This window comes from Euleptes europaea, chromosome 5 (genome assembly GCF_029931775.1).
Source record: "Euleptes europaea isolate rEulEur1 chromosome 5, rEulEur1.hap1, whole genome shotgun sequence".
Taxonomy (NCBI): Eukaryota; Metazoa; Chordata; class Lepidosauria; order Squamata; family Sphaerodactylidae; genus Euleptes; species Euleptes europaea.
The window spans coordinates 112,265,199-112,292,650 of record NC_079316.1 but is presented as its reverse complement, the minus strand read 5'-3'; the positions used below and the strand labels follow the sequence as shown (position 1 = coordinate 112,292,650).

Genomic DNA, 27,452 nt, shown 5'->3' with positions numbered 1-27,452 from the left:
GTTTTCCTTCTCTGGGCGTGGTGCTCCAGCCTGCGAACTTCGCCCTGCTCTTTTATAACAGAACTTAAAAAAATAAATAACCCAGCAACTTCCGCCCAGGGCAGGCGCGGCTGCTCTTCCCAGAATCTGACGTGGGTTTCCGTCACAAGCAACACTCTCTTCTGCCATTGAAGGGACTCCAACATGCTCCTTCAGGGGCTTTCAGCCGTCTGGGAGGCTGTACCCCTGCCGGCATTTCTGTTGTTCCTGGCTCTCCTTCTGATCATTGCTGACTGCAGGAAAAGGAGACGCCCAAAGGGTTTTCCTCCGGGGCCTCCGTCCCTTCCTTTCCTGGGTAATATGCTCCACATGGACCCTAAGAAGCCTCATGAATCTATGCAAAAGGTAAGGAAGAGGGAAAGAGCCGATTTAAGCCCGGACAGGGCCCAGAGTCCTGTCCTTAAAGAAGAAGAAGAGTTGGTTTTTATATGCCGACTTTCTCTACCACTTAAAGGAAACTCAAACCGGCTTACAATCACCTTCCTTTCCCCTCCCCACGACAGACACCCTGTGATGTAGGTGGGGCTGAGAGAGCTGTGACTAGCACAAGGTCACCCAACTGGCTTCGTGTGTAGGAGTGCGGAAACAAATCCAGTTCACCAGATTAGCTTCCGCCACTTATGTGGAGAGGTGGGGAATCAAACCTGGTTCTCCAGATCAGAGTCCATCGCTCCACACCACTGCTCTTAACCACTACACCACACTGGTGAAAGGGTCGCTTACAGGCTGGAGACACATGTCGTAGGTCTCTGCAGAGTAGGGCCACTTACTTTGAAGCACCCTCTCTTGCAGGCCAATGAATAGTATTGCCAACCTCCAGGTACTAGTTGGAGATCTCCTGCTATTATAACTGATCTCTAGCCGATAATCACTTCACCTGGAGAAAATGATGCTTTGACATTGAAGTCCCTCCCCTCCCCAAACCCTACTCTCCTCAGGATCCACCCCAAAAACCTCCCGCTGGTGGAGAGGGGGAACCTGGCTACCCTACCAATGAAAGTGGATAACATAAGAGCATAATTAGAGACCAGCTAGTTTGGCCGGATCTAGGGTTGCCAACCTCCAGAAGGGGCCTGAAGATCTTCTGCTCTTACAACTGATCTCCAAAGATCAGTCTCCCTAGAGATCTTCCACTATTGAGGGGTGCATAGGCCGGCTAACATGCCTGGACATGTCTTTAGGCATGCTCAGACATCTCTCTGGGCACAAACTGTGCATGCACACAGGGAACCAATCAAACAGAAGACCATGAGATGATCACGCAGCCTGCAGGCAGGAAGGGACCAATCAGATTTAAAAACATATGTATGCAGCAACCAATCAAAGACAGGCATGCACACGTAGTAATGTAAGGCTGGGCATGCGCAGAACAGGTAGTGAGCTTATAGACAATGCACCAATTACAAAAGGACATGACCGCTGTAAGCAACCAATCAAAATTGGGACACGTACATGGACGCACAGTAATGTCATGACAGCTTGTAGCTGACTTGTAAATTGAGCATGTGTAGAAAATAGAAGTGATGCAATTCAGACCCACATGTTAGGGTCTTCAACCAATGAGAGGATGCGCTCGCATCGTATTCCTAATGTGGTTTATCTAGATGGGTAGAAGTAAAAAAGACTGTTCTTGTGGGCGGGCACCTTGGGAGAACTGCTGAATGCCTATAATGCTTCTTTTCTCCCCGCTGGCGAATAAAAAACCTTCTTTGCAGAAGACCGAGTCGTCTCCTTCTCGCTAGAGTACCAGAGGTGGGGAGGGGTCCAATTTTGTGGATAACACTATTGCAACTGATCTCCAAAGACCAGTTCCCCTGGAGAAAATGGCCGCTTTGGAAGGTGGAAGGTGGCATTATACCCTGCTGTAGTCTCTCCCCTCCCTAAACCCCACCCTCCCCTGGCTCCACCCCCAAAATCTCCAGGTAATTCCCAACCCAGAGCTGGCAACCGTAGCTCATTCCAGTCCAATGATGTATTGTTTCCAGCAATAAGTAGGCAGACAGATGCTTCTTAGATAAATCTTCCAGATGCATGAAGGGAAAGCCCTACTTATTGTTTATCTCCAGTATTTGGTATTCAGAATTATACTGTGAATTTTACCGCATCCCACCAATTAGACTCAAGCTCACAATACCTCATGCTACAATAAGTTTATTGGTTTTGATGTTCCAGGGGACTTTCGTTTTGTTTTTACGGTATCTGGACACCCATTCAGGCTTACAGAACAAAATATATATGAATTGCTGTCCACTGTTTCCTATGTGCCTACTCATAGGAAAAAATACTTCCTTTTGTCTTTCCTAAAACAACTGCTAGTAACTTGGCTAACAAACTAGAATTGGGGCAATCTTCCACGTTGGTGTCGTGGTCTTTTCTCAGACTGAGAATTTCAGAACCAAGTTCCCTCCATTCAGGGATAGGAGCTAGAGGAAGAAACGTTTGTAAGGGATTTCCAGCTCCTTCATATTGTTCTCTCTCCCTCTTCAGCTTGTAGAAAAATATGGCAAAATCTTCAGCCTGCAGATTGGAAGCATGTGGATTGTGAGTGTAAATGGATTGCATTTGGTGAAGGAAGCTCTTGTTCATCAAGGAGAAAACTTTGTAGATCGTCCACGCTTTCCTTTAAGTGAGATTTTTGGAATATCTGGTGAGCTTCCTTTATTGTGTGACTTACATTTTTCAACTTTGAGAGAAACATAATGGGAAGACCCTTACTCTGTTTCCGAAGATGAGACTTCCATGAGCAGGTGCTACAATCAGGTTTGCATATGATTAACTGATAGCATATTGACTGAAGACCAAACTGCATGATCCCTTTTTGGCAAGGCAGGGCTGGAATCCCAGACTGCAGCAGCATTAACCTGCCTGTGCTCCACAGCACCTAAAATAACAGGCATGCTCCTCTGATACTAGAGAGAATAGGTACACATCATGACCAGTATCCATTTTGACTAGTAGCCATGGATAGCCCTCTCCTCCATGAATATGTCCACTCCCCTCTTCAATCCTTCCAACTTGGCAGCCACCACCACATTCTGGGGCAGGGAGTTCCACAATTTAACTATGCCTTGTGTGAAGAAATACTTCCTTTTATCTGTTTTGAATCTCTCACATAAGCACGTGTCTGGCATCTTCATTTGCAGGCTGTGTTAGCATGTGTAAACCAGATGAAAGCAGTTCACTTGACTCTAGTGAGACACTTCGTAAAGAGTTAGCATTGGTTGTGGCTCGCTGCTCCATGTGGAGCTGATTGCAAAACTTCGTTCGTTGTTGTATCATTTATGAAGCTGTCCAGTTATTAGCCGGTAGTGATAAAATAACAGTTTGTTGCAAAGTTGTTGAATCAGTAATTTCTGTCCTAATCCTGGTCACCCCGTCGACTAATTTGGGGCTTTGCTTTGGTTAGGCTTGCATTTTCTGAGGGTCAGAGGTCACCTCGCTCTCCCCACGCGTTTTTATGCATTTTGCCTGCGTTTTCTGGATTTGTGTTTAGCCAGCATCCAGAAACCGCAGGCAAAACGCATAGAAACACATGGGGAGAGCGAGGCAGCCTCTGACCCTCAGAAAATGCAAGCATAATCAAAGCAAAGCCCCAAATTAGTCGACGGGTTGACCGCAAGGAAACAGCCAGGCATAAACGGCTTATGAGTCTAATGTTGCGGTCACAAACATTTCAGGAAACTGAATAGCAGTGAAACAAGTTCTGAACTAACACAGAGGCTAAGGGAGGTCTGTCTCTGAATGCCACCTCTGTCAAGAATATACCAGGCGACCTCAGGGAATCAAGTGTCTCTGCCCGGAATCCTCCATCTACAGTGTATGGATAACGATGCTTTCATGCCTTACAAGGCTATTGTAAAGATGACGACAAGATAATGGTTTGAATCCAGGTTGGCGCAAGGATTTTCACCCACCTGGTACGACTGCCTCGTGTCAGTCAACAGCCTGAAGTGTTCCTCCAAATTGTGCTTCAGGGTCCCCTGGCGCTTGGGAACATGATTGCGGGGGGCATTTCAAGCCACAGCAGGAGTGAGGGAGAGGAGAAAGTCATGCGCTACAGGCAGAGATCTTTTGCACCTGTGGAAATGCTAGTCCAAATAAAAATCAAGTCATGTGAAGTGCTTTGAATATGTTGAAGCATTTGACAAATGCAAAGTATGATTACTGAGACACAACAATGGCCACAATCATTCCTTCATTAAAGTTAATGTGACTTGTAACATCAATTCTATAACTAAGGCAAATACTGTTTCAAAAACTACCTTTCTAACTTACTCTGAGAGGATAAAAATCCCAAATTTAGGCATGCTGTTAAAAGCAGTTAACTATGCAACTTTTATCTGTTCCCATTAATTGATTGGCAGTCATACCTTATGCATGGTATGGAGAGATTGGACAGGGAGAAGCTTTTCTCCCTCTCGCAAAATACAAGAACACGGGGTCATCTGCTGAAGCTGGAGGGTAAGAGATTCAAAACAGACAAAAGGAAGTATTTCTTTACACAGTGCAGAGATCAATGGTGGGACACCCTGCTCCAGGATGTGGTGATGGCTGCCAACTTGGGAAGGCTTGGGAGTGGACATTTTTGTGGAGGAGAGGGCTATTCATGGCTACTGGTCAAAATGGTTAGTAGGCATGATGCAGACTTATCCTCTCCAGGATCAGAGGATCAGGCCTATTATGTTAGGCGCTGTGGAGCACAGGCAGGATAATGCTGCTGCACTCATCTTGTTTGTGGGCTTCCTGGAGGCCCCTAGTTAGGGCTGTCAAAAAAAAAAATTCGGTACAGTTCGGATTCGGCCGAATTTGGCCCTTGTGGGTTCGGTACGTGCCGAAGTCCGAACTCCCCCACTTCGGATCCGTTCAATTCGGCGGGAATTCAAAGTTCGGAAAAAAATTCGGCCGAATAAAGCCATTAAAAACACAATCGCGCCTTTCCGCGGCTCTGGGGGGGGCATTTTTGGGGTTAGAGGTCCCAAACCTTTGGCAGAGCTTCAAAGGACGTTTATTGAAAGACTCCCCAAGTTTTGTAAAGATTGGGTCAGGGGGGGCTGAGATATGGGCCCTAAAAGGGGTCCCCCCCACCTTTAATGTGCATCTCTCAGCAGAGCTTGCCGCCCACGCACAAAGCTCCCAGCCCTGACAACAGCCGAGAAATTAGCAAAACAACTGCAAACACAACCTTGTTAAACAACACCTTTGCAACACACAACTGAAACCTCCCCCCTCAAACCAGGGAGCGAGAGACTCGAGGGGGAACACACACCCCAGGCAGAACCGACGAAAGCCCCCTTTGGCTTCCCCCCCACCCACAGAAACTGCTCCCTCCCCACACACACACAGACTCTGCTTTCCCCCCACACACACACACATACACAGGAGAAAAATTAAAGATTAAAGCCCCCAAAGGGGTCTTACTGTGGCTGTCTTCTGTTCCATTAAGAGGGGCTGAAGAGAGGACTTGTAATCCAAGATGATTCCAATTAGGCACGGAACGTTTTGCTCTGGAGAAGATGCACAGGATCTGATCCATTCATCCCAATAGGGAAAAGGGGAAAGGGGAAAGGGGAAAGCCCATATCTCGGGACCCCCTGACCCAATGTTCACAAAACTTGGGGGGTATCTTAAGAACACTGGTCTGAAACTCCGCTCAAAGTTTGGGATCTGCACCCCCAAAAATGCGCCCCCTGCAGCCATGGAAAGAGAAAAGGGGGGAGGCGATATTTCTGCCCCCACTGAACCCATCTTTACAAAACTTGGGTAGTATCTTAAGAATAATTGACTGAAGCTATGCTAAAAGTTTGGGGGCTATATCCCCAAAAAAGCGCCCCTTGCAGCCACATAAATGGAAAAAGTGGGGAGGGAAAAGGGGGAGAGCCCATATCTCGAGACCCCCTGACCCAATGTTTACAAAACTTGGGGGGTATCTTAAGAACACTGGTTTGAAACTCCGCTCAAAGTTTGGGATCTGTACCCCCAAAATGCGCCCCCTGCAGCCATGGAAAGAAAAAGGGGGGGAGCCCATATCTCGGGACCCCCTGACCCAATGTTTACAAAACTTGGGGGGTATCTTAAGAACACTGGTCTGAAACTCCAGTGAAAGTTTTGTGTCTGTACTCCCAAAAATACGCCCCCTGCAGCCACAGAAAGGAGCGAATGTGCACAAGCACCCCACACACACACACGAGGATTTCGCTCTCTCTCTCTCTCTCTCCCTGGCCGGGCCGCACATCAGCTGATTCCTCCAGTACTCAATCCTGACTGATTGGCCAGAAGAAGACCCAGCTTGGCCACCGATTGGCCAGGGGAGGAGAATGCTGCTTACTGATGGTTATGCTGCTTACTGACGGCCGAATTTGCCGAATTTATTCACGAACTCCCGAACTCGCTGAATTCGCCCCCCCCCCCCGGTTGCCTGCCAGTTTTGAGTTCGGTTCCTCCCGAACTAAAAACCACCGAATCAGGGGAAATTCGGCTGATTTTCAGTTCGGGCCGAACCGAATTGACAGCCCTACCCCTAGTTGACCACTGTGTGAACAGACTGCTGGACTTGATGGGCCTGGGTCTGATCCAGCAGGGCCTTTCTTATGTTCTTATGTGGACTCCCAAGGTGGCACAAAATGTAATATGCCTAGTACAAAATGTAATATGCCAAATGTATCAAAAGCTCTACAATAATTTCTCTGCAATACTTCTGGTGTATTCTACTATTAGGGAAGTTGGTTGATGTTATTGGTTTTGAATAAGTTTGAGCCTATCAGCATATAAAAATTAAAAGAGTACAAACAGAAATTAAAAAAAAAAAACGATGAGAAAAAGGAGCAGCCAAGTAGTTGATACCCAGGGGCCCGGGAGCCAAATACAGCTCTGTGACATGCCACCTGCGGTTCTTCTGGGTGCTTTTCCCTAACATGGCACCCGCCCCATGTTCTAGAATAGTGAAGAACGCCATTGCCCTGTATGGCTTGAGGTTGACGGGTTCCCACCTTAAAACAGCTGCTGCAGGGACCAGAAGACATGTAAAAGGTGAGCTGCGGCCCCTGCACCGGGGTGGAAGTAAAGGCCGGTCTTTTCCAGTCGCCCTGCACCCATCTCTCCAGCCTCTGTACTCTTTTCCGAGCACCTAGGTGGCTACTTGGAGGAGACCAACCGGGCTGCGTAGGGAGAGAGTCCAGCTACCACAACTGCCATGGCATCCCCCCAGGAAAAGGGCGAGCTGGACGCAGTAGGATCCCCTCCTCCATTACCAGCTTCCTCTCATCTGCAGGCCTTGCTAATCTCTCAGTCTTGCCTAGCTGCTGTTTCCTTTGATGCTGAGAGAGTGAGAAGTCTGAGAAAGCCTATCTTTTCCATCCAGATATACAAAGGCTGGATGAGATGTAACACTGGGTGGAGGGACCCCACCTGCGCAGAGATACTCTGGCAATTTAACAGGCCATGTTTATATATTGAATGGTTATGTTCCGTGTTCATTTGGTGAGGTGGGATGCAGTGTGTAGAGTAGTCACGTGTAGGGCTGCCAACCTCCAGGTACTAGCTGGTGATCTACTATTATAGTTGATCACCAGCCAATAGAGATAACTTCACCTGAAGAAAATGGCCACTTTGGAAGGTGGATTTCATGGGATGATACCCTATTGAAGTCTCTTCCCTCTCCTAACCCTGCCCTCCTCAGGCTCTGCCCCAAAAATCTCCAGATATTTCTCAGCCCGGAGCTGGCACCTCATCATGTGGATCTTTGATTGATGGGAAAGGAGAATGTGGCTGTCCATGAGTAGGAGAGTGAGTAGAGCTGAGCTTAGCACAGGGTATATATTTCCTGAGTTATACACTGACTATGGCTCAAAAGTTGACTACTTTAAGCTATTCTAATTTGGATCGTGATAAAATATTGAACTTACTCCCTAAAAAATGAAATGAATTACCAAAACCAATTACTAATGACTTTTCCACTCTAACCAATCACCTATAGCGAAGTATTCGCAGTGAGGCTCATACCATGAACTTATCTGAATATTTACAGGCTGATATCATTCCCCGAGGCTTGAGAATACAAAAAGACCCAGTGTTGTACCAACAAACCAAAGATTTTAATGATAAATGGATTGCTATCCTTAATAAATGTTCTATAGATCTCATGACCCTCATAATTGAGGAATCTTTGAAAGTCACCGACTTAGCAAAAATTGAAGCTGATAAAATTAAGGATGATCTGAAGCAATCCACTTCTAATGATAAGTACAACGCACAAATTGCTAAGATAGAACAAGACTTGGATGCTTATGCCAAAAATATAGTCATATAAGAACAGAAAATTTTCTCGAGATCAGAATGACTACTCTCAGAATCGCATTTACTATTGGGTGGGACAGGGCACACGTCGTCCCCGTGGCAGAACCTTCAGGCAATCAACTTTTCAAGAAGGCTCTGCTTCTGAAAGGGATTCTTCTAATGCCTCCAGTTCAGGGTTCTACGGCTCATCCTATTCTTTAAGATCAGGCAGGTAGGATTTTTATTACGGCCCCCGTCCCCGGGGCTGTCCCAAGAAACAAATGTAGTCATTAACTTATCCAGTCGAACTTTCACCACAGAGGAACTCCAAGTGTTAAATTTAGGGATAGGTTTTGTGCCTACTCCCAATTACTCCAAATTTCAGACTCTTGTAGACTTGTTTAAGTCCTTTAGGATCATTAAACTCAAAGAATTCTTTCAAAATTCACCTTCTGTTCACACTCAGTTCAAATCCCGCACCACTTTCTCTCCTAAAAATCCTAGCCATCATGTCATGACCTTCCAGTCTTTGGTCCTAAGAGACATAGATAAATTAGAAAAAAGAAAAGCTAACAAAATTCATGATAGCAACTTTTCTAAAACACAACAACAAATATTGTCTAATTTATCCAACGATGAATCTTTGATTTTTCGGCCAGCTGTTAAAGGCGGTGGTTTGGTGATTCTTGACAGATCTGCTTACCATCAAGAGAATCTTAGACAACTTTCTAATCCTTCTTTCTATAAAAAAATCAAAACTGACCCTACCCCTGCTGTGGTATCCCTGATTAAGACCACTGTCTCTGAAGGTCTGGCCTTAGACTATATAGACAAAAAAACTGCTGATTATTTGATTCCGTCTCAGTATAGGGTGCCTATTTTCCATACTTTGCCCAAAGTACATAAATCTCTCTCTTCCCCACCCGGCAGACCCATCATCAGCACTGTGGGCTCAGTTTTAGAACCCATCTCAAAATATATCGAATCATTCTTACATGTGTTTTCTGTTAATACTCCTTCAAACATCGCTGATACCAGAGTCTTTATTTCTAAAGTTGAGGGACGACACTTGGATCCTTCTATGGTGTTTGCCACCCTAGACGTAACAGCCCTTTATACGAACATTCCTCTAGAGGAGGTACGTGCTTCCATAGAAAATTGTCTCTCTGCCAGCACGTCTCCACATCCACCCACCCATTTCTTATTGTCTCTTATAGACATTCTGTTTGAAAACAATTATTTCCGGTATGAACAACAATTTTACCTCCAGACCAAAGGAGTCTCAATGGGCGCCGCATGTGCCCCTTCTTGTAGCGAACTTGCATATGGTCCACTTTGAAGAGCAACATCTGTTTCCCTCATCTTCCATCTTTCAAGCCCATGTGGTCTTTTACCGTAGATTCGTGGACGACCTTTATCTAATATGCAAGTCTCCTGAATCTTACTCCACAGTATTACAATGGATCAATACCCTGAGCCCTCACTTGAAATTCACAGGTCACAGTAATGACACCACCATTTCTTTTTTAGACATATTGACTACCCGTTCTACTCACAATATCATCATCATTCAACCATATAGGAAGCCAATTGATAGAGGAGGAGGTTTGCATTATACATCACACCAGCCAGTTCATTTGCGAAAAAATCTCCCATACAGCCCATACCTATGGCTCAAACGCAATTCTACTACCTCCGCAGACTTCATCTCAGCAGCTGAAACACTCACACGGGATCTCCATTCTAGGGCTTATCCTGAGACTATGCTGACACAGGCTTTCGAAGGAGCAGTCTCTTCAGACAGATCCACACTTCTCACTCCTAAGCCTCGCCAACGGGCATTTTCCAATCTGACAGCCTCTTTCAATTTTACACATCTCTCTTATGATATTAAGAAGATCATTTCACGTCACTGGCACATAATTGATCATATACCTGGCTGTGACCTACCCCCAATCTTAGGTTTAAGAAAAACTCTTGCATTAAGGGATCAGCTCATTAAGACCGAATTGCTCTCTGGAAAAGCCAAAATTACCGCATGCGGTTGCTTTAAATGTCACGGCTGTGCCGCTTGCCCTTACAGTTTACCTGTCAAACATGTCACGTTGTCCGACGGCAAATTCACCTATGTTTTAAAACAATTTTCTAATTGTGCATCGGCGTTTGTCGTGTACGCCTTGATTTGTTCCTGTCCAGTCCCAAAAATGTACATTGGCTGAACGACTCATCAAGTCAGGCTACGCATCGGTGAACATCGCACTAGGGTTAGGGCTTGACAAAAGAAGCGCCCATAGTAAGCCACTTTATCACCCATGGCCACAGTGATCGGGATCTGACATTTTTTGTCTTGTGGCAATATCAGCCCAAAGCTTATCAAGCCCAAGATGTGAATAAAATTTTGAATTGTCAGGAGAGACGCTTCATCTTCCTCTTTAAAACCTTGGCCCCTAGCGGTCTCAATATGGAATTCGATCTCTCCTGTTTTTTGTAACCTTGTCACTTTAATGATCCCATATTCTTTTTTTTAAATATATTTTTATTATTTTTTAACAATTATAACATATTCAGTTGACATTACCTTCCATATAATGTAAGAAAAAAGGGACTTTAACAAATTCTTAGGCATTTGTCTTCAACATTAAATCAAATATAATATAGTGAACTTTCCCACCGACCACCTCTCTCCCATCATTAAACTGGTATCTCCTTTGTACTAATATCTTCTAATCCTGATACTTTTTTATTTTAATATTATAATTCCCCCTTATATTATTCCTTTTCATAAATGATAATAACACAGTAATATTAATAAGCAGGGGGGAAAGCTAAAAAAAAAACATTAATTTTTTTTCACATAGTATATTTAATACAGTATCTTCCAAGCCTTCATCTCTATCAGTTGCAGTGGATTAGATCTTAAAAAACATTATAATCTAAAAAAACCTAATTTAATATTGTAATGGTTCTACTCCCCCCCTTCCCTTTATAAAAAGAACAAGTTAGTATTCTTCCGGCTTTCTAACCCTTCTTTTTAAACTTTTTCTTCTGACTGGAATGCTTGGTATTGTTTGCAGATTTTCTCAAGTTGGTGTCTTGTCTTTGGCTATCTTCACCCCTTGGTCCTTGGGCTGTCTGTTCTTTTTGTAATCCTGTTGTAAGTTCCATCAGTTCATTGTTTCTTGCTAAGAAATTTTTAGCATCTTCAATTGAGTTGATAGAGTGTTTAATCTGTTTATAGGTGAAGGTGAGTCCTTGTGGCAGCAACCAGGAGTATTTTATTCCTCTTTTCCTCAGAGTCTCAGTAAAATCTTTGTAGATACTTCTCTTTTCAATCAAATGGCGTGGAATATCTTTAAGAATTATCAGCGGTATACCATCTACAGAGAACTGATTTTCCATATGGAGTTTCATGATGTTATTTTTCAACCTGATGTCATAAAAGGAGATGAAGATCTCTCTGGCTTTTGCATTCGGTACTTGAGTTGACAGGGGGATTCTGTATATTTTGTTTATTGCATAGTCCAATTCTGATTCATTTAGTTGAAATATATTAACAAGTGACTTGACAATAGTCTGTCTGGTACCCCCCAGTCTTTCAGGTAAATTTCGAATGTGTAGATTAGATTCTCTGTGTTGCAGGTCCAAAACTGCCAATTGGTCCTTCAGTCGCTTTTCCTGGGATTGCAAATCTTCAATTTGTTGAGCCTGAAGTCTCATATCTGTTTTAACTTCTTTCAAATCTTCAGTGATATTTTTGACTGTTAATTCCATCTTATTCATGCCATTTTTTATTGCTGTGATTTGGTGATTTATTGCTGTGATTTGTTTCCTTAATTTCATTTGTCAAGCCATCTAGTTTTTGAGTAATAAGCAAAGTCATTTGTTTGGCTGATTGCTCCTGTTGCTTTAAAATCTTTTTAAAATGCTCCTTAATTAATTGAGTCTGCATAGCAAACATTTCTTGTGTCCCTTGGCAATTAGAATCCATAGTTGTCATATTCAGGTATTTTCCAGACTAATAAGTCACATACAAGCAGGCAATACAGTGTAGAATAGTTACTGGGTAGTTGGAAGTCTCTGGTCTGGCTTTAATAAGGCTGATGCCTTCAGCCCACAGCTGTATGTATTTTAGTACCGAGCCACACTCCCCTTTCACTTTGAAGAAAATTTGGATAGCCTTACTAGTGACCTCGACTCTTAGAACTTGCATTTCATGGTAAGAACCCTTATTATTCTTATTATACTCATTTTTTCTAGTTCTTCTCATAGTGGTTGAATCCTGATAGATATAGACTGACTCATTCTGTTATACTTTAGAAATCCTTGACTTAAAGTCCCGCTGTTGAGGCTTCCGACACACTGAGATAGTGGGTAAACGAGTCTTGTCAGTTTCACGCTTACACTATAGAAGTTGGCTATTATGTATTCTCATAACTTAAGTGTATCACCATCAAGTTTCCTGTTTATTATTGACTTTAGAAATTCACTGCTATAGAATTTTCTAGTCATGGCGGTCCCTTTAAATTGCTTTGGGTCAGCAAGCTGAATAAGATTTCAAAAAGCGTCCTTGTGACAGACCCAGCCATGGACCTTTGCAATTCTTGGTTTCTTCGTGATTCATATGAAATTGTATTCTATATAGCATGTTGACAATATAAGCCTGATTTGGCTATGTTGAGTATTTTACTGGTACTGCATGCTTACAAGATAAGCCCAACTGGGCTATTTTGAATTTTTTCTGAATGTTGTTTTTTGTATAAGTGTGAGAGCCAGGTGCCTCCGTTCCCCCTACTCCTTTTGCATTCCCTATCTCGAATCCTTTGAACTCGTAAAAGCAGTTCACACCTCCCCTTCGCCTTCCCGGACCCCGGCGCCTCTGCAGCCTTGCCCAGGTGCCAGTCCTGCCCTCCCCTGTGGCGCATCCTGCCTGCACTCCCTCGGGCCGATTATGGCCTTGAGGAGCCGTGACTCCTAACAGTCTCTCAGGGACCTGTTTGATGTTTTGTATTGCGCCAATCTGTCATGTAGCTTCCCACGACTGTAGTGTGAATCCTGCTGCCCTGTAGTCTATATATTCTGTGACCCTGATAAGGTAACTCACTTGCAACTTCTGATCCGTGTCTGTCTTATCTATCTGAAGCCTTCAATAAATCCTTTGTTTCTGCATTCAAGTCTGAGCAAGTGATTTTGCGAAGTTAGCACAGCTAGGCTGGGACTCTCACAATAAGGTTTATTTGGTTTTGTATTGTAAAAATTTTTGCTCTTAAGCCCTGCGAGGCACACTGTGTGTTTGTAAACACATTCATTTTTTTGTCCAATTACAAACCATTGTTACTTTGATTTCGGTTTTATTTTTTGCTAGAGCCACGCGCTGCTATCTTCCACAACCTGCAGATGGTGGCTGGAGATCTCCTGCCATTACAACTGATCTCCAGGTGATAGAAATCAGTTCCCCTGGAGAAAATGGCAACTTTGGCAATTGGACTTTATGGAATTGAAGTTCCTTCCCTCCCCAAAACCCGCCCTCCTCAGGCTCTGCCCCAAAAATCTCCAGTTATTTACCAATCCAGAGCTGGCAACCCTAAGAACAGGATTTGTTTTTCTTTACTTTCAAATGGGGAAAGAATGCAGTTTTGATCCTTTCCCCACAGGATTGATCAACTCGAATGGAAAAAGCTGGAAAGAACAAAGACGGTTTGCGTTAACAACTCTCAGAAACTTTGGTTTGGGGAAGAGGAGTTTAGAAGAACGAATACAAGAAGAGACCAGATACCTTACAGATGCCATCGAAGATGAAAAAGGTGAGCTCTAGAGCCAGCCATACTACTCCATGATCATAGGTAGGAGAGCAGAATGTTTCCCAGGTGACTTCCCCTTGTGGTGAGGACGAATGCTCCTGACAGGGAAAAGTTAGATGGATGCTGGAAGGAAGGTCTATGTGCACAAAGAGGCAGGTAGCAGAGGTTCTCCGTCATACTTACATGGCGGCATCAGAACAAAAGTTGCCAGATGAGAGGGGCGTCCAAAGAGCTTCAGTTGACGCTGAAGTCCATGTGAGATTTTCTGCTAGAACAGAACTGTGTATGTGCACCAGAGACCTTCTGCTGTTTAGTAATCCCTGCATAAATCAGAATGAAACAGACACCAATTTGAAAATATAACTATGGCGGAAATTTTATTTGTTTTGTTTATTATTTCGATTTCTGACTTGCCCTCCCCAGCCAAAGCCAGGCTCAGGGCAAGTGACAACATCAAAATCAATATACAAAGCATAGTCATTCTAAAAAAAAAAATCAAAATTGTAATTATTCAATTAGAACGTAACCGGAAACATCAGATGACACTAAAATACAGTACTCGCTGAGAAAGCAGATACAGACAAAAAACAACAACCCTTAATTCATAAGAACAGCAGAAAAAGAGGGAGGGTATATGCTGATATGCCAAATGTCTTATTGTGAGGAGGAGGAGAAGTAGTAGTGGTGGTGGTTTTTATATGCCGACTTTCTCCACCACTTAAGGAAGAATCAAAGCACTTTGAGACTCCTTAAAGATAGAGGAAAGTGGGGTATAAAACTCAATTCTTATTCTTCTTCAGATAGTCACTAAATCATTTATTCTTGTGAAAGGTTACTTCTCATGACTTTTTCTCCATTCTATTTTTCTTATAAGGAAGTTATAACTGCCTTCCCCCCCCCCCACCAGGTCAGCCATTTGACCCTCGTTTTCAGATCAATAACGCTGTTTCAAATATCATCTGTTCTATCACTTTTGGGAATCGCTACGAATACCATGACAGCCAATTCCGGAAGTTACTGCATTTGTTTGATGATGCAATCAACCTGCAGACAAGCCTTTGGATTCAGGTGAGTCTTCTTTGAGATCTTGTAGAAGGGCAGGACAGAACCCATTCTGGTCCCGGAAAACACCCAGAGGAACACGATCTTCCCTCGCTTTGTTCCTTGTTGCTCCAGCTCTCCTGTATTTTTCATAACTTCCCATTCAGGCATCCTAATTGTAGCCCCACTATGCTTTTTTTTTTTTAAATTTCACATTTTTTGTGTTATATGGAAAATCTACATGACTTCATTTTCCTGACAGACAGTATGTGAACTATTGTCGAAGGCTTTCACGGTCAGAGTTCATCAATTCTTGTAGGTTATCCGGGCTGTGTGACCGTGGTCTTGGTATTTTCTTTCCTGACATTTAGCCAGCAGCTGTGGCAGGCATCTTCAGAGGAGTAACACTGAAAGACAGTGTCTCTCATTGTCAAGTGTGTAGGAAGAGTAATATGAAGTCAGAAGGGGGTTAGGTTTGAGCTGAGTCATTGTCCTGCAAAGTATTAAAGGTAATGTGCTAATCATTGTCCTATAAGTATCAAGATAATGTGCTAATGAGGGTGTGGTATGTGAACTCTCCATGTACTTCACTGCAGTGAAACAGCACATATATTTTATGTGTTGACATGTTTAGAGTGTTACATTAGGATCTGGGAGACTCGGGTTCGAACCCCCACTCTGCTATAGAAGCTCTCTAGGTGATCTTGGGCCAGGCACACACTCCACCTAACCTTCATCACAGGGGTGTTATGATAAAGTGGAAGGCAGAAGAACAATGGAAACAGCTTTGGGGAGAAAGGCAGGGAATAAATGATGTAAAATTAAAAATGTATATATGCTTGTGACGATCAGCATGGGAATCAGTGGATCCATATGTCACATTTGTTTGGGAGTTTGTGTATGTGTATAAGGAAAACTTGCTACGAGGGTGTCACATGTAACGCATGTTCTGCATGCTAATCAGACTCATACGGGACTGCTGCTGAGTTAGAGAAATGTTCATGGAGATGTTGTTTTTTTAAAAAGTTATTCCCTTTTAGGTTTACTCAGTTTTAAACAATAACCATAAATAACAATACATGGCATACAGTTAAAAAAAACATAGAGTATCAGTAAAAACATCTCTAGTTTAAGGCACTGAGAGAAAGAAGTCAAGGGGAAAATACACAAATGCTTGTCCATCTTGAATGTGGTTATGTACCATTACATTCATGAGCATTACCATGCCCCTTCAGTAATTCCTAAGAAATTTCTTTCCCAAAGGTAAGATGCCATTTTGAGCAGCTTACTGTGATCAAGTGCCCTGCATGCGTACTGCCATACATCACAGCACAGTCTCTTCCTTTCTGCTCCAATAGGCCAAAAATGGTCCTATCTTTACATCCTTTCCTGAATGGTAAGAACATAATAAAAACCCTGCTGGATCAGACCAAGGCCCATCAAGTCCAGCAGTCTGTCCACACAGTGGCCAACCAGGTGCCTCTAGGAAGCCCCCAAACAAGACCACGGCAGCAGCATTGTCCTGCCTGTGTTCCACGGCACCTAATATAATTGGCATGCTCCTCTGATACTGGAGAGAATAGGGATGCATCATGACTAGTATCCATTTTGACTAGTAGCCATGGATAGCCCTCTCCTCCATGAACATGTTCACTCCCCTCTTCAAGCCTTCCAAGTTGGCAGCCATCACCACATCCTGGAGCAGGGAGTTCCACCATTTAACTATGCGTCGTGTGAATAAATACTTATTTTTGTCTGTTTTGAATCTCTCACCCTCCAGCTTCAGCAGACGACCCCACGTTCTAGTTGTAAAAGAGAGGGAGAAAAGTTTCTCCCTGTCCACTTTCTCTACGGTCTACAGGAAGTTCTCTATTCTTTCCGTGCAAACTCTTATAATTTTAATTTTTTGCTTCTTCAGGCATACAATGCCTTTCCAACCGTAATGAAATACTTGCCAGGACCCCACCAGACTGCTTTTAAAAACTGGGGGAAAATCAAAGCCTTTGTCAAAGAAAACATTGAAAAGCACAAAGCAAACTGGAGCCCATCTCAAACAAGGGACTTCATTGATGCTTATCTCAATGAAATGGCCAAGGTAACCAACTAAATTCCTATTTTTTAGACCAGGGGTGTCAAACTCAATTGTTACGAGGGCTGGATGTGACATAAATGTCCCTCGGTCAGGCAAGGCCATGCCTCGCCAGCCCAGATCTGGATGGAGGGGGAGGGGAGTGGCTGCCTCGGCTGGCTCGCGGGCCGGATAAGAGCTCTCAAAGGGCTGGATCCGGCTTGCAGGTCGTATGTTTGACACCCCTGTTTTAGACGAAGACGCAGCTGTGTGTAGGAAATCTTGTATTCCAGTAACCAGTGATCCTTCCTGCCATATGTTTGTGAGGCTGAAGCCAATAAAGTTCACTCCATAGAGGCGTCCCCATCACATGAGCGACCCTTACTCTCTTTGAGTACGCATTCAGCAGGCTTTGGAATACTGATCAGAAATATCAGATAATCAGTTGGCATGGTTTTTCATTGAATATTGTGCCCATCATTCTCAAGACTGTTGCCATGAGCCTGTATCATCCTGAGTCCTGTTCACTAGGGTTGCCAGGTCCCTCTTTGCAACCAGCAGCAGGTTTGGGGCGGAGCCTGAGGAGGGCAGGGTTTGGGTAGGGGAGGGACTTCAATGCCATAGAGTCCAATTTCCAAAGCGACCATTTCCTCCAGGGGAACTGATCTCTATCGGCTGGAGATCAGTTGTAATTGCAGGAGATCTCCAGCTGGTACCTGGAGGTTGGCAACCCTGTTCAGGGATAGAGCTATGCAAATCTTGGAATCACATTGTGTGACATTTTTATATCAGTTTAGCCCCTTGATGTACTTTCTTTTCTTTAAAAAAAAAATTTTTCCCTTTGGATTTGTTTGTTTACCGTAATTTCTATCTTGGGCTCAGGATGGGTAACAGTAAAATTCTAAATATAAACATGATACATGTTCATTAAAACATCCAACATCATTTAAAAAATCTAGTAATCTTACCTACAATAAAACAATAGATGGCGCTCAATTAAAAGTCAAATAGCTGCTGAATGCTTGGCAGTCAGAAAGAGCCCCCCCACCAAATGTATAGCTCGACGAAGCCAGAACAGAGAGGGAAGGGTATGGAGGCCAGCACTGATGAACCATCCACGGCTGCCCTCAATTATAATGGAATTCAAAATGCAGCACAAGACTATTATTTCCAATTTAAAGAAATCAAACCATAGCAACTCTTGCTATTAAAGGTATATATTGGAAACATACAACTCAAGAGCAAAGAAATGTATATCACAATTGGTCTGAGTCAGACCCCAACTCTTAGCATAAGGCTTTACAGTGCAAAATATAAGCCAAAATGCTCAGTTCTTATTCAGTCCGTATTAATAATTGCATAAAGTGCATCAGTAAAACACAGCAACAAGATGTAGAGCAATGGAGATCTGGTATAATTCCATTTCGAGTAGACTTTTTCAAGCCTTCAATCTTGCCGTGCACTATTCAATCAGTGCATGAAGGAGTGTACCTCTCCTGTATATCTGGACGGCAAAGTAAGAGTTTTACTGATGCACTTTATGCAATTGTGATATACATTTCTTTGCTCTTGAGTTGTATGTTTCCAATATATACCTTTAATAGCAAGAGTTGCTATGGTTTGATTTCTTTAAATTGGAAATAATAGTCTTGTGCTGCATTTTGAATTCCGCATTCCTGACTAGCACTTGCAAGCCGTTTTTGATTACTCAGTTATAATGGGCCTGGTGGAAAAGCTCCATCCTACAGGCCCTGTGGAACTCCTTAAGATCCCACAGGACCCTGATGTTACTGGGGAGGGAGTTCCACCAGGCCGGAGCCAAGACCGAAAAGGCCCTGGCTCTCATCAAGGACAGCCGCACTCTTCTAGGGCCGAGGACAACAAACCGGAATCAGCAGAACGTCATGCCCTAATTTTTACTTTTCTTTGGCAGGAGGACGCCCCTGCCAGTTTCCACGAAGAAAATCTGCTGCAGTCGACGTTAGACCTGTTTTTTGCTGGGACAGATACGACGTCTACAACGCTGCAGTGGGCTTTGCTGTACATGGCCGTTTACCCAGAAGTGCAAGGTGGAAGTATAATTGTTGGGTTTCTGACGTCCGTTATGCAATTGGTACCCTCTGCTGTGTTAATATCCGAAGTGCCTCACAAGCTCACTAGCACTTCTGTTCTGGCACATTTATTTTATTTAGATTTATATCCCGCTGTCCATCCTGGCTTACAGCCATGAAAACATAGTACAATAACACAGCAAATATACAAATTAATTTCAAATTCCAATTTAAAACCAAGTATCCTCCCATACGTGCATTAAAAATCACAGTTTTAAAAAGTATGAATGTTCATAGAGTAGCAAACATGTTTTTATTTAGGGAGTGTATAGGGAGCCCCAGAAGGTCGGAACAGAACTAACGGGTTGAAATTAAATCAAAAGAGTTTCCATCTAGACATTAGGAAGAAATATCTAACAGTTAGAGCGGTTTCTCAGTGGAACAGGCTTCCTTGGGAGGTGGTGAGCTCTCCTTCCCTGGAGGTTTTTAAGCAGAGGCTAGATGGCCATCTGTCAGCAAGGCTGATGCTATGACCGTGGGCAGATCATGAGAGGGAAAGCACCGTGGCCATCTCCTGGGCATGGAGTAGGGGTCACTGGGGGTGCGTGGGGGAGATAGTTGTGAATTTCCTGCATTGTGCAGGGGGTTGGACTAGATGACCCTGGTGGTCCCTTCCAACTCTATGATTCTATTATTCTTGTTCAGGGTTAGTCTGCCCTGCGCCAACGATGCTGCCTCACTCAACCCCTTGGACTTTCCACAAATCTTTGCATCTTCTCGAACATGCTAATCTGCACTTGGCTGTCAAGCAGTTCCAGGGAGGCCTTAACCATGTGTGACCCATGATCTTCTGTCAGGTCTGATGCCCAAATGCTTGTTGTCACTGTCTATCACCATGTACGGTAGCTCATGGCAACATCCCTGCTTACCCGAGCCCCGGATTTCATTCAAATGGCAGCAAAGAAGTTGGCCCCTGTGTGTTACGGCTGCCAACCTCCAGGTACTAGCTGGAGATCCCCCCCTATTACAACTGATCTCCAGCCAACAGAGATCAGTTCCCCTGGAAAAAATGGCTGCTTTGGCCATTGGACTCTATGGCATTGAAGTCACTCCTGTTTCCAAACCTCGTCCTCCTCAGGCTCCACCCCCCCCCAAATCTCCAGGGTTTTCCCAGCCCGGAGCTGGTGACCCTAGTTGCCACCAGTATTCAGTCAGCTTGAGGTATGTGTGCTGTGACTTGGATCTGCTCAGGAGGTCACATGAAGCTGTCTTATACTGAATAAGAACCCTGGTCCATCAAAGTCAGTATTGTCTCCTCAGACCGGCAGCTCCAGGGTTTCAAGCAGAGGTCTTTCACATCATCTACTTGCCTAGTTCCTTTAACTGGAGATGCTGGGGATTGAACCTAGGACCTTCTGCATGCCAAGCAGATGCTCTACCACCGAGCCACGGCCCCTCCCTATGTCCAATGTGAAGCGCACTGTCCTCCCACCAGTATGGAATAACTCAGTTTTCGCACATTCCCTGCTGCCCTAAACAGGGAAGGCACTATGATCCTGGTCAGCATTATGCAAGGAGAGGTCATGTACCAGGGGAAACATGTATGGGAGAAGCCTGAGACGCATATTGTAATCAGCTGTGTCCCAGGCAATGTGCCTGGGACCTTTGCATCCCAAGTTCCTTCTTTGCAACACTCCTCCCATCTCTGACTGGGATATAAGGACTTGGAGATCTCCATTCCTACTTGTATCTGATGAAGGGAGCTTTGACTCTCCAAAGCTTATACCCTGAAAATCTCATTGGTCTCTAAGCTGCTACTGGACTCGAATCTGCCTGTTCTGCTACAAACCAACATGCAAGGTTGCCAGCTCCGGGCTGGAAAATACCTGGAGATTTTTGGGGCTGAGCCTGAGGAGGGGAGGGTTTGGAGAGGGGAGGGTCTTCAATGCCATAGAGTCCAATTGCAGCCATTTTCTTCAGGGGAACTGATCTCTGTCGCATGGAGATCAGTTGTAAGAGCAGGAGACTCCAGCCACCACCTGGAGGTTGGCAACCCTACCAACACAGCAGCCCTCCAGCACTATCTAGTAGTGAGGTGAAGTGAGGCAAGCAAGAGAGGCCAGTCCCCGAGGCCATCAGCCACTGAAGCAGCCAGAAACCAGTAACCTGGGAGAAAATGGCTGTCCTGCCTTGGCCAGCTCCAGTTTAAATGACTCTCCTCCATGCTGTATCAGGCCATATAAGAGGCAGCGTGGTATAGTGGTTAAGAGTGGTTTGGAGCACTAATTTGGAGAACCGGGTTGGTTTCCCCACTCCTCCACATGAAGCCAGCTGGGTGGCCTTGGGCTAGTCACAGCTCTGTTAGAGCTCTCTCAGCCCCACCTACCTCACAGGGTGTCTGTTGTGGGGAGGGGAAGGGAAGGTGAGTGTAATTGGGTTTGATTCTTCCTTAAGTGGTAGAGAAAGTCAGTATATAAAAACCAACTCTCTGTCTCTTTCTCCTTCTCCTTGGCCAGGGACAGATCTTCTGATCCCTCCCTGGTTCCCAGTGGGTGGGAGAGCTGTCCCCCATCCTGGTGCCCGGGAAACACAAGAAAAATAATCCAAAACAAGGCAGAGAGCAGCAGCTAGGCTCGAGTTGCCAGGTCCCTCTTTGCAACCGGCAGGAGGTTTTTGGGGCACAGCCTGAGAAGGGAGGAGTTTGGGGCGGGGAGGGACTTCAGTGCCATATAGTCCAATTGCCAAAGCAGCAATTTTCTCCAAGTGAACGGATCTCTATTGGCAGGAGATCAGTTGAAATAGCAGGAGATCTCCAGCTACTACCTGGTGGTTGGCAACCCTAAGCTAGGCCCTGAACTTTTCCAGCAATCCAGAAATGTGGGGGAGCTTGAATACCAGAATTCCCACAATGTTTAAGTATTTCATTGAAGTTTCAGACATCCCCAACCCAACCGGAAACAGCAAATTTAGGATATATTTTTTGACAAGGGAATCCAAATGCAACCCACACTGTACACTGTTTGTATCTTGTATGGAAATTGCATTCATGATTCTTGACACTGTACCATGTTTGCTGGTGAAAATGTAACAGCCTGACATTTGAGGGACTGGCTTTTCCTCTACTTACAGCAAATGTTGTTTTGTGTATAGCAAAGGTGCAAGGCGAAATAGACTCTGTGATCGGCCAGTCTCGCTTGCCTGCCATGGACGACAGAGAGCACATGCCCTATACCAACGCAGTTATTCATGAAACTCAAAGAAAAAGCAACATTTTCCCTTTCAACGCACCAAGGATGACAAGTCGGGACACCACACTGGCTGGATTCCATTTGCCAAAAGTAAATAAAAAAAAAAGTTTCTTTCCCATTTCCCCAAAAAGAGAGAAGGAAACCTTAGAGTGAAAGATCTGAGCATTCAGAGGTATCGTATCCTTAACATAACAGCATAAGAAAAGGCCCTGCTGGATCAGACCCAGGCCCATTGAGTCCAGCAGTCTGTTCACACAGCGGCCAACCAGGTGCCTCTAGGAAGCCCACAGACAAGACGACGGCAGCAGCACCGTCCTGCCTGTGTTCCACAGCACCCAAGATAATAGGCATGCTCCTCAGAGAATGGAGGGAACAGGTATGCATCATGACTAGTATCCATTTTGTCTAGTAGCCATGGATAGCCCTCTCCTCCATGAACATGTCCACTCCCCTCTTCCAGCCTTCCCAGTTGGCAGCCATCACTACATCCTGGAGCAGGGAGTTCCACAATTCCAACTGCCATCAGTGGAGAAGTGTTATGTATTGTTCCATGTAGTCCTGCCTCTTCGCTCTATCATTATTCCCGCCCTGATTCTACAGTTGCAACTCTAGTCACAATGCAGTAGATTTAAAAAAATGGCATGTTTCTTGGGCTGGGAATCTTAACAGCAAGAGATATTATCAGGATGTCAGTGTCCAGTTGAGACTCGGAGCTGCTAAAACAACCTGATTCTGTACCTGTGATCAGGAGTTGTGGAAGAATCTTCTCCTAGGTGGCAGTGGTGAATATCCCTGGGAGACTTTGCCTTTCCTAGTAGTGTTGTTTGCGTGGGGCATCTGGCGTTACCATTTCTGTAAGCATTTATTGGCATGCGCTTGATTGTGGACTATCACAGCCTGGAGATGGTAGGGTCTGATCAGTGAAATGCTGGTGGGTTGAGGGAGTCTGACCCTTTGGGTTCCTTCCCATTCCCTGAAAACGGTAGAACTGAGCTCGGGTCTCAATTTCAGCTGATAACCCGTGGCTTTGATAGTCAGTATCAGAATATAAGATATAAATATTTTAAATAAGTAATACATTAATCCGCCCTGACCTGGAAGGCCCAGCCTAGCGTGATCGTGTCAGATCTCAGAAGCTTTGCAGGGTTGGCTCTGGTTAGTACCTGGATGGGAGACCACCAGGGAATACCGGAGACATTATTTTTGTTATCTTAAGACTTCTGTCATGCTAGGCTCAGGGCAGCTCACATCAATAATAGCAACCACACATTTAATTTAAATACAATAAAATAGTTCATAATATAATAGATTAGGATTAAAAACTTGAAGTAAAATCCACTTAAACAGATTGAAACCAAAAATCATGCAGAGGACGGCAATGGCAAAGCACCTCTGTTATGTCTCTTGCCTTGAAAACCCTACTGGGTTGTCCTAAGTCGGCTGCTACCTGACAGCACTTTTCACACACAATACATAAATCCTGAATCTTAATAGTTCCACATTTTGAGACTTTTTTAAAATGGGAAACCCACGTTTTGGTAAAACACAATTTCACGGGTATCTTAATCAGCAGAGAACATGAATTCAGCCAAAAACGTATCCTCGTTCAGAATGCCGGGTTAAATAGTAATGTAGACTTTAAAGGTAATTGCCCTAAGCGAGCTATGACGTCTTAATATATTTTCTGCTTGGTACCGTTTTCTTCTTTTTCAGGGAACTGTTTGTTTCGCCCCCTTGACCTCAGTGCTATTGGATAAGGAGGAGTGGGAAACTCCCAATGTCTTTAATCCTGGCCATTTCTTGGAAAATGGTCAGTTCAAGAAGAGGGAAGCATTCCTGCCCTTCTCTGCAGGTGACAGTCGATCAAATGCTTGAAAGTATTACATTTGGCACTCGGCAGCTCTTGCTTCATGTATGCCTGGCAGCTTATCATGTTGTAGCTTTTCCTATTTAATGCAATTATGTTCAGGGCTTCCCAGAGCCACCTTTGGCCCCTGGACAAACATTGTACCTGCCCCACCCACCCCGGTATGACCCTGTTCCAATCCATGTACCTGCTTTTATAATTTTATATTTGTCCATATATACAAATATGTACTGATATAGGACACATCAGATGAAGAGGCTTGTAGTTCACACAAAAATCCATATCACAACAGATTTTTAGTAAGTAAATCAGTAAGAAATCTAGTTCTGTTTACTCCTGGATCTTTATCTAGCAGAAAAGTTGTAGCCAATTGATTGTGTAGTCATGCTGGCTGAGAAGTACTGGGACCGCTGGGATTGATTTTGCTGATGTATTTTTCTAAAAAGATTCTGTCATTTGTCACATAGCATGAAGCTTAATGTCTACCACAACAAAGCTGGCGATATTAAAGGTCCCACCAATTCGACAACAACCCTCTGCCTGAACTGTGTTTGTAATGTACCAGAATACCAGAACCTTTAATGGCATAAAATATACAAGTCAAACAGTAAAAAGAAAAGAAAAGAAAAGAAAAGAAAAGAAGAAGAATAGCATAAGCCAAACCATGGTGTTTTATACATGGTTGCTTAACCCTCCTTTATTCCCTGTTTCAGCCAGGATCAAATTTTTGGGAATGCACATTACCTCATTCCTTGGAAGCGCAACGCTGCTTCAATGCAAAACGAACCCGGCTTTTCCCATTCGTCTTCTTGCCCGTATCAAACCGTGGATCCTAGCTCATTTCGGAGTCACGGAGTGAGCGTACACCTTTCTCGGGTTGAGCTTCGCCCCACCCTTTTCCAAACCCCTCTTCAAGGCAGCATGCTTTTTTTAAAATGAGGCTTGGATTTCTCCCCCCCCTTCTTTCAGATTCCTCCGTTTTTTGTTCTTAAAATGCTTTTTTATGTGACAGTTGGGTTTGGATGGGAAGGAAATCTTATCTCAGGGCGGGTACTGCAAAGCCAGCCTATTACCGAGCAGCATTTAAAGGGGTGGGACTTGATTTGAACTTGTGTGTGTGTTACGTGCCTTAAAGTCGCTTCCGACTCATGGCAACCCTATGAATGAAAGTCTTCCAAAATGTCCTATCTTTGACAGCCTTGCTTAGATCTTGCAAACTGAAGGCTGTGGCTTCCTTTATTGAGTCAATCTATCTCTTGTTGGGTCTTCCTCTTTTCCTGCTGCCCTCAACTTTTCCTAGCATGTCTGTCTTTTCCAGTGACTCTTGTCGTCTCATGACGTGACCAAAATACGATAGCCTCAGTTTATTAATTTTAGCTTCTAAAGGTCAGTTCCAGCTTGATTTGATCTATAACCCACTGATTTGGTTTTTTGGCAGTCCACAGTATCCGTAACACCACATTTCAGAGGAATCTATTTTCTTCCTATCAGCTTTCTTCACTGTCCAGCTTTCACTGATTTGAACTTGGGAGACTGCTTTTCTGTATTCATGCCTCCATTAGCACACAGTTTCGTCCCTGATCATTCCAGCCAATTCATACAGTTTCCCCCAACCCAGGTTGCTTTGATCCTGGCTGAAACAGGGAATAAAGAAGGGTAAAGAGAGCATGCATAAATCACCTATTACAGTTATAGAACAGCCTTCACAGCGCACGTTTATACCACTCTGCAAGAATTTGGCCACTTTCACCGATATACTGGAAGAAGTGTTGTTCAGGAGAAAGGACGCCTTAGCAGAATCAGAGAGTGCTGTCTCGTTTGCCAAATGTTAAGCATTTGGATCAAGTTTCTGCATAGTTAAGAACAGTAAAAAAAAAGTGTGGGTGAGATAGTTTCAATACAACTCCTCCCACAGGGGCAAGTCCTAGCAGAATGAGATAGATGGCAAGACACTGAATCTCGTGAGGGGGGAGGCTCTATGTTGCTGCGGGGCTTGCAGAGCAGAGAAATATGGGGCTAGCTGACCTCCTAAAGAGATCACCAGGCTAAGGGGGGAGCAAGTTTTATTTGCAGCATTATTAAGATTTTGGTGTTCAGTGGCCAAAAGTCTACGTTTTATCATTTGGAATACATTGGTGGCTGAGAGCATGAGAAACTAATCAAAAGGTAGACCAACCAATCTATTCCCCCCCCCTCAGTACAGAATAGCCAATTAGAAAATTTAAAATATGCAAGCATTTGGTAAGTGAGACTAGATGGGGCAGAATTATAATGCAGCCGAAGCCAATATTTTATGGTTATAAGTCAAGCGCTCGTTACAAGTAATCTCTGATCAGTTCCCAAACAGAGAGCAGCGTAGGTATACAGTTGGGCATTCCCAAAATTTTGTGAAGAAAATAGAATTGAATGAGTTCTACAGAGGAAGTAAATGCACCAATCCATATTGGGCTTTTTCTGCCGGTTGGGGTACCAGTGTTGTTGCTGTAGCAAACCCAAGGAGTTTGCAGTTCACATGGCCATTTTCTTTCATTGTCTTCCAGGAAAACGAGTGTGTCTCGGAGAGCAGCTGGCCAGGATGGAGCTGTTTCTTTTCTTCACTGCCCTCCTTCAGAAATTCACTTTCCAAGCTCCAAAGGACGTGATCTTAAACCTTGACTTCAGAGTGGTATTCACACTTTGCCCCCAGCCTTACCGCATCTGTGCACTTCCTCGTTAAAAGGAGCAATTTCTGCTATGGCTCTCCATAGAATTAACTTTGACTGATAACACTCTCTCTGTTCTTGTTCTTAGAGCAAGCGTGGTGTAGTGGTTAAGAGTGGTGGACTCTAATCTGGAGAAGCAGGTTTGATTCCCCACTCCTCCACACGAGTGGCAGACTCTAATCTGGTGAACCAGATTGGTTTCCCCTCTCCTAAACATGAAACCAGCTGGGTGACCTTGGGCTATTCACAGTTCTCTCTGAGCTCTCTCAGCCCCACCGACCTCGCAAGGTGTCTGTTGTGGGGAGGGGAAGGGAAGGCGATTGTCAGCCGGTTTGAGTCTCCTTAAAGAGGTAGAGAAAATTGGCAT

At 44.2% G+C, this 27,452-nt stretch overlaps 1 protein-coding gene across 1 annotated transcript; it reads left to right on the top strand.

The window, feature by feature from the left end:
* The first annotated feature begins 183 nt into the window (after window positions 1-183).
* On the top strand, window positions 184-27,099 carry LOC130477413 (cytochrome P450 2J2-like). The gene is made up of 9 exons (XM_056849353.1): window positions 184-384; window positions 2,527-2,686; window positions 13,962-14,111; window positions 15,016-15,176; window positions 17,068-17,244; window positions 19,151-19,286; window positions 22,419-22,606; window positions 24,230-24,368; window positions 26,924-27,099. The coding sequence occupies exons 1-9, from the start codon at window positions 184-186 to the stop codon at window positions 27,097-27,099; spliced, it is 1,488 nt and encodes a 495-aa protein (XP_056705331.1).
* Window positions 27,100-27,452: the final 353 nt, after the last annotated feature.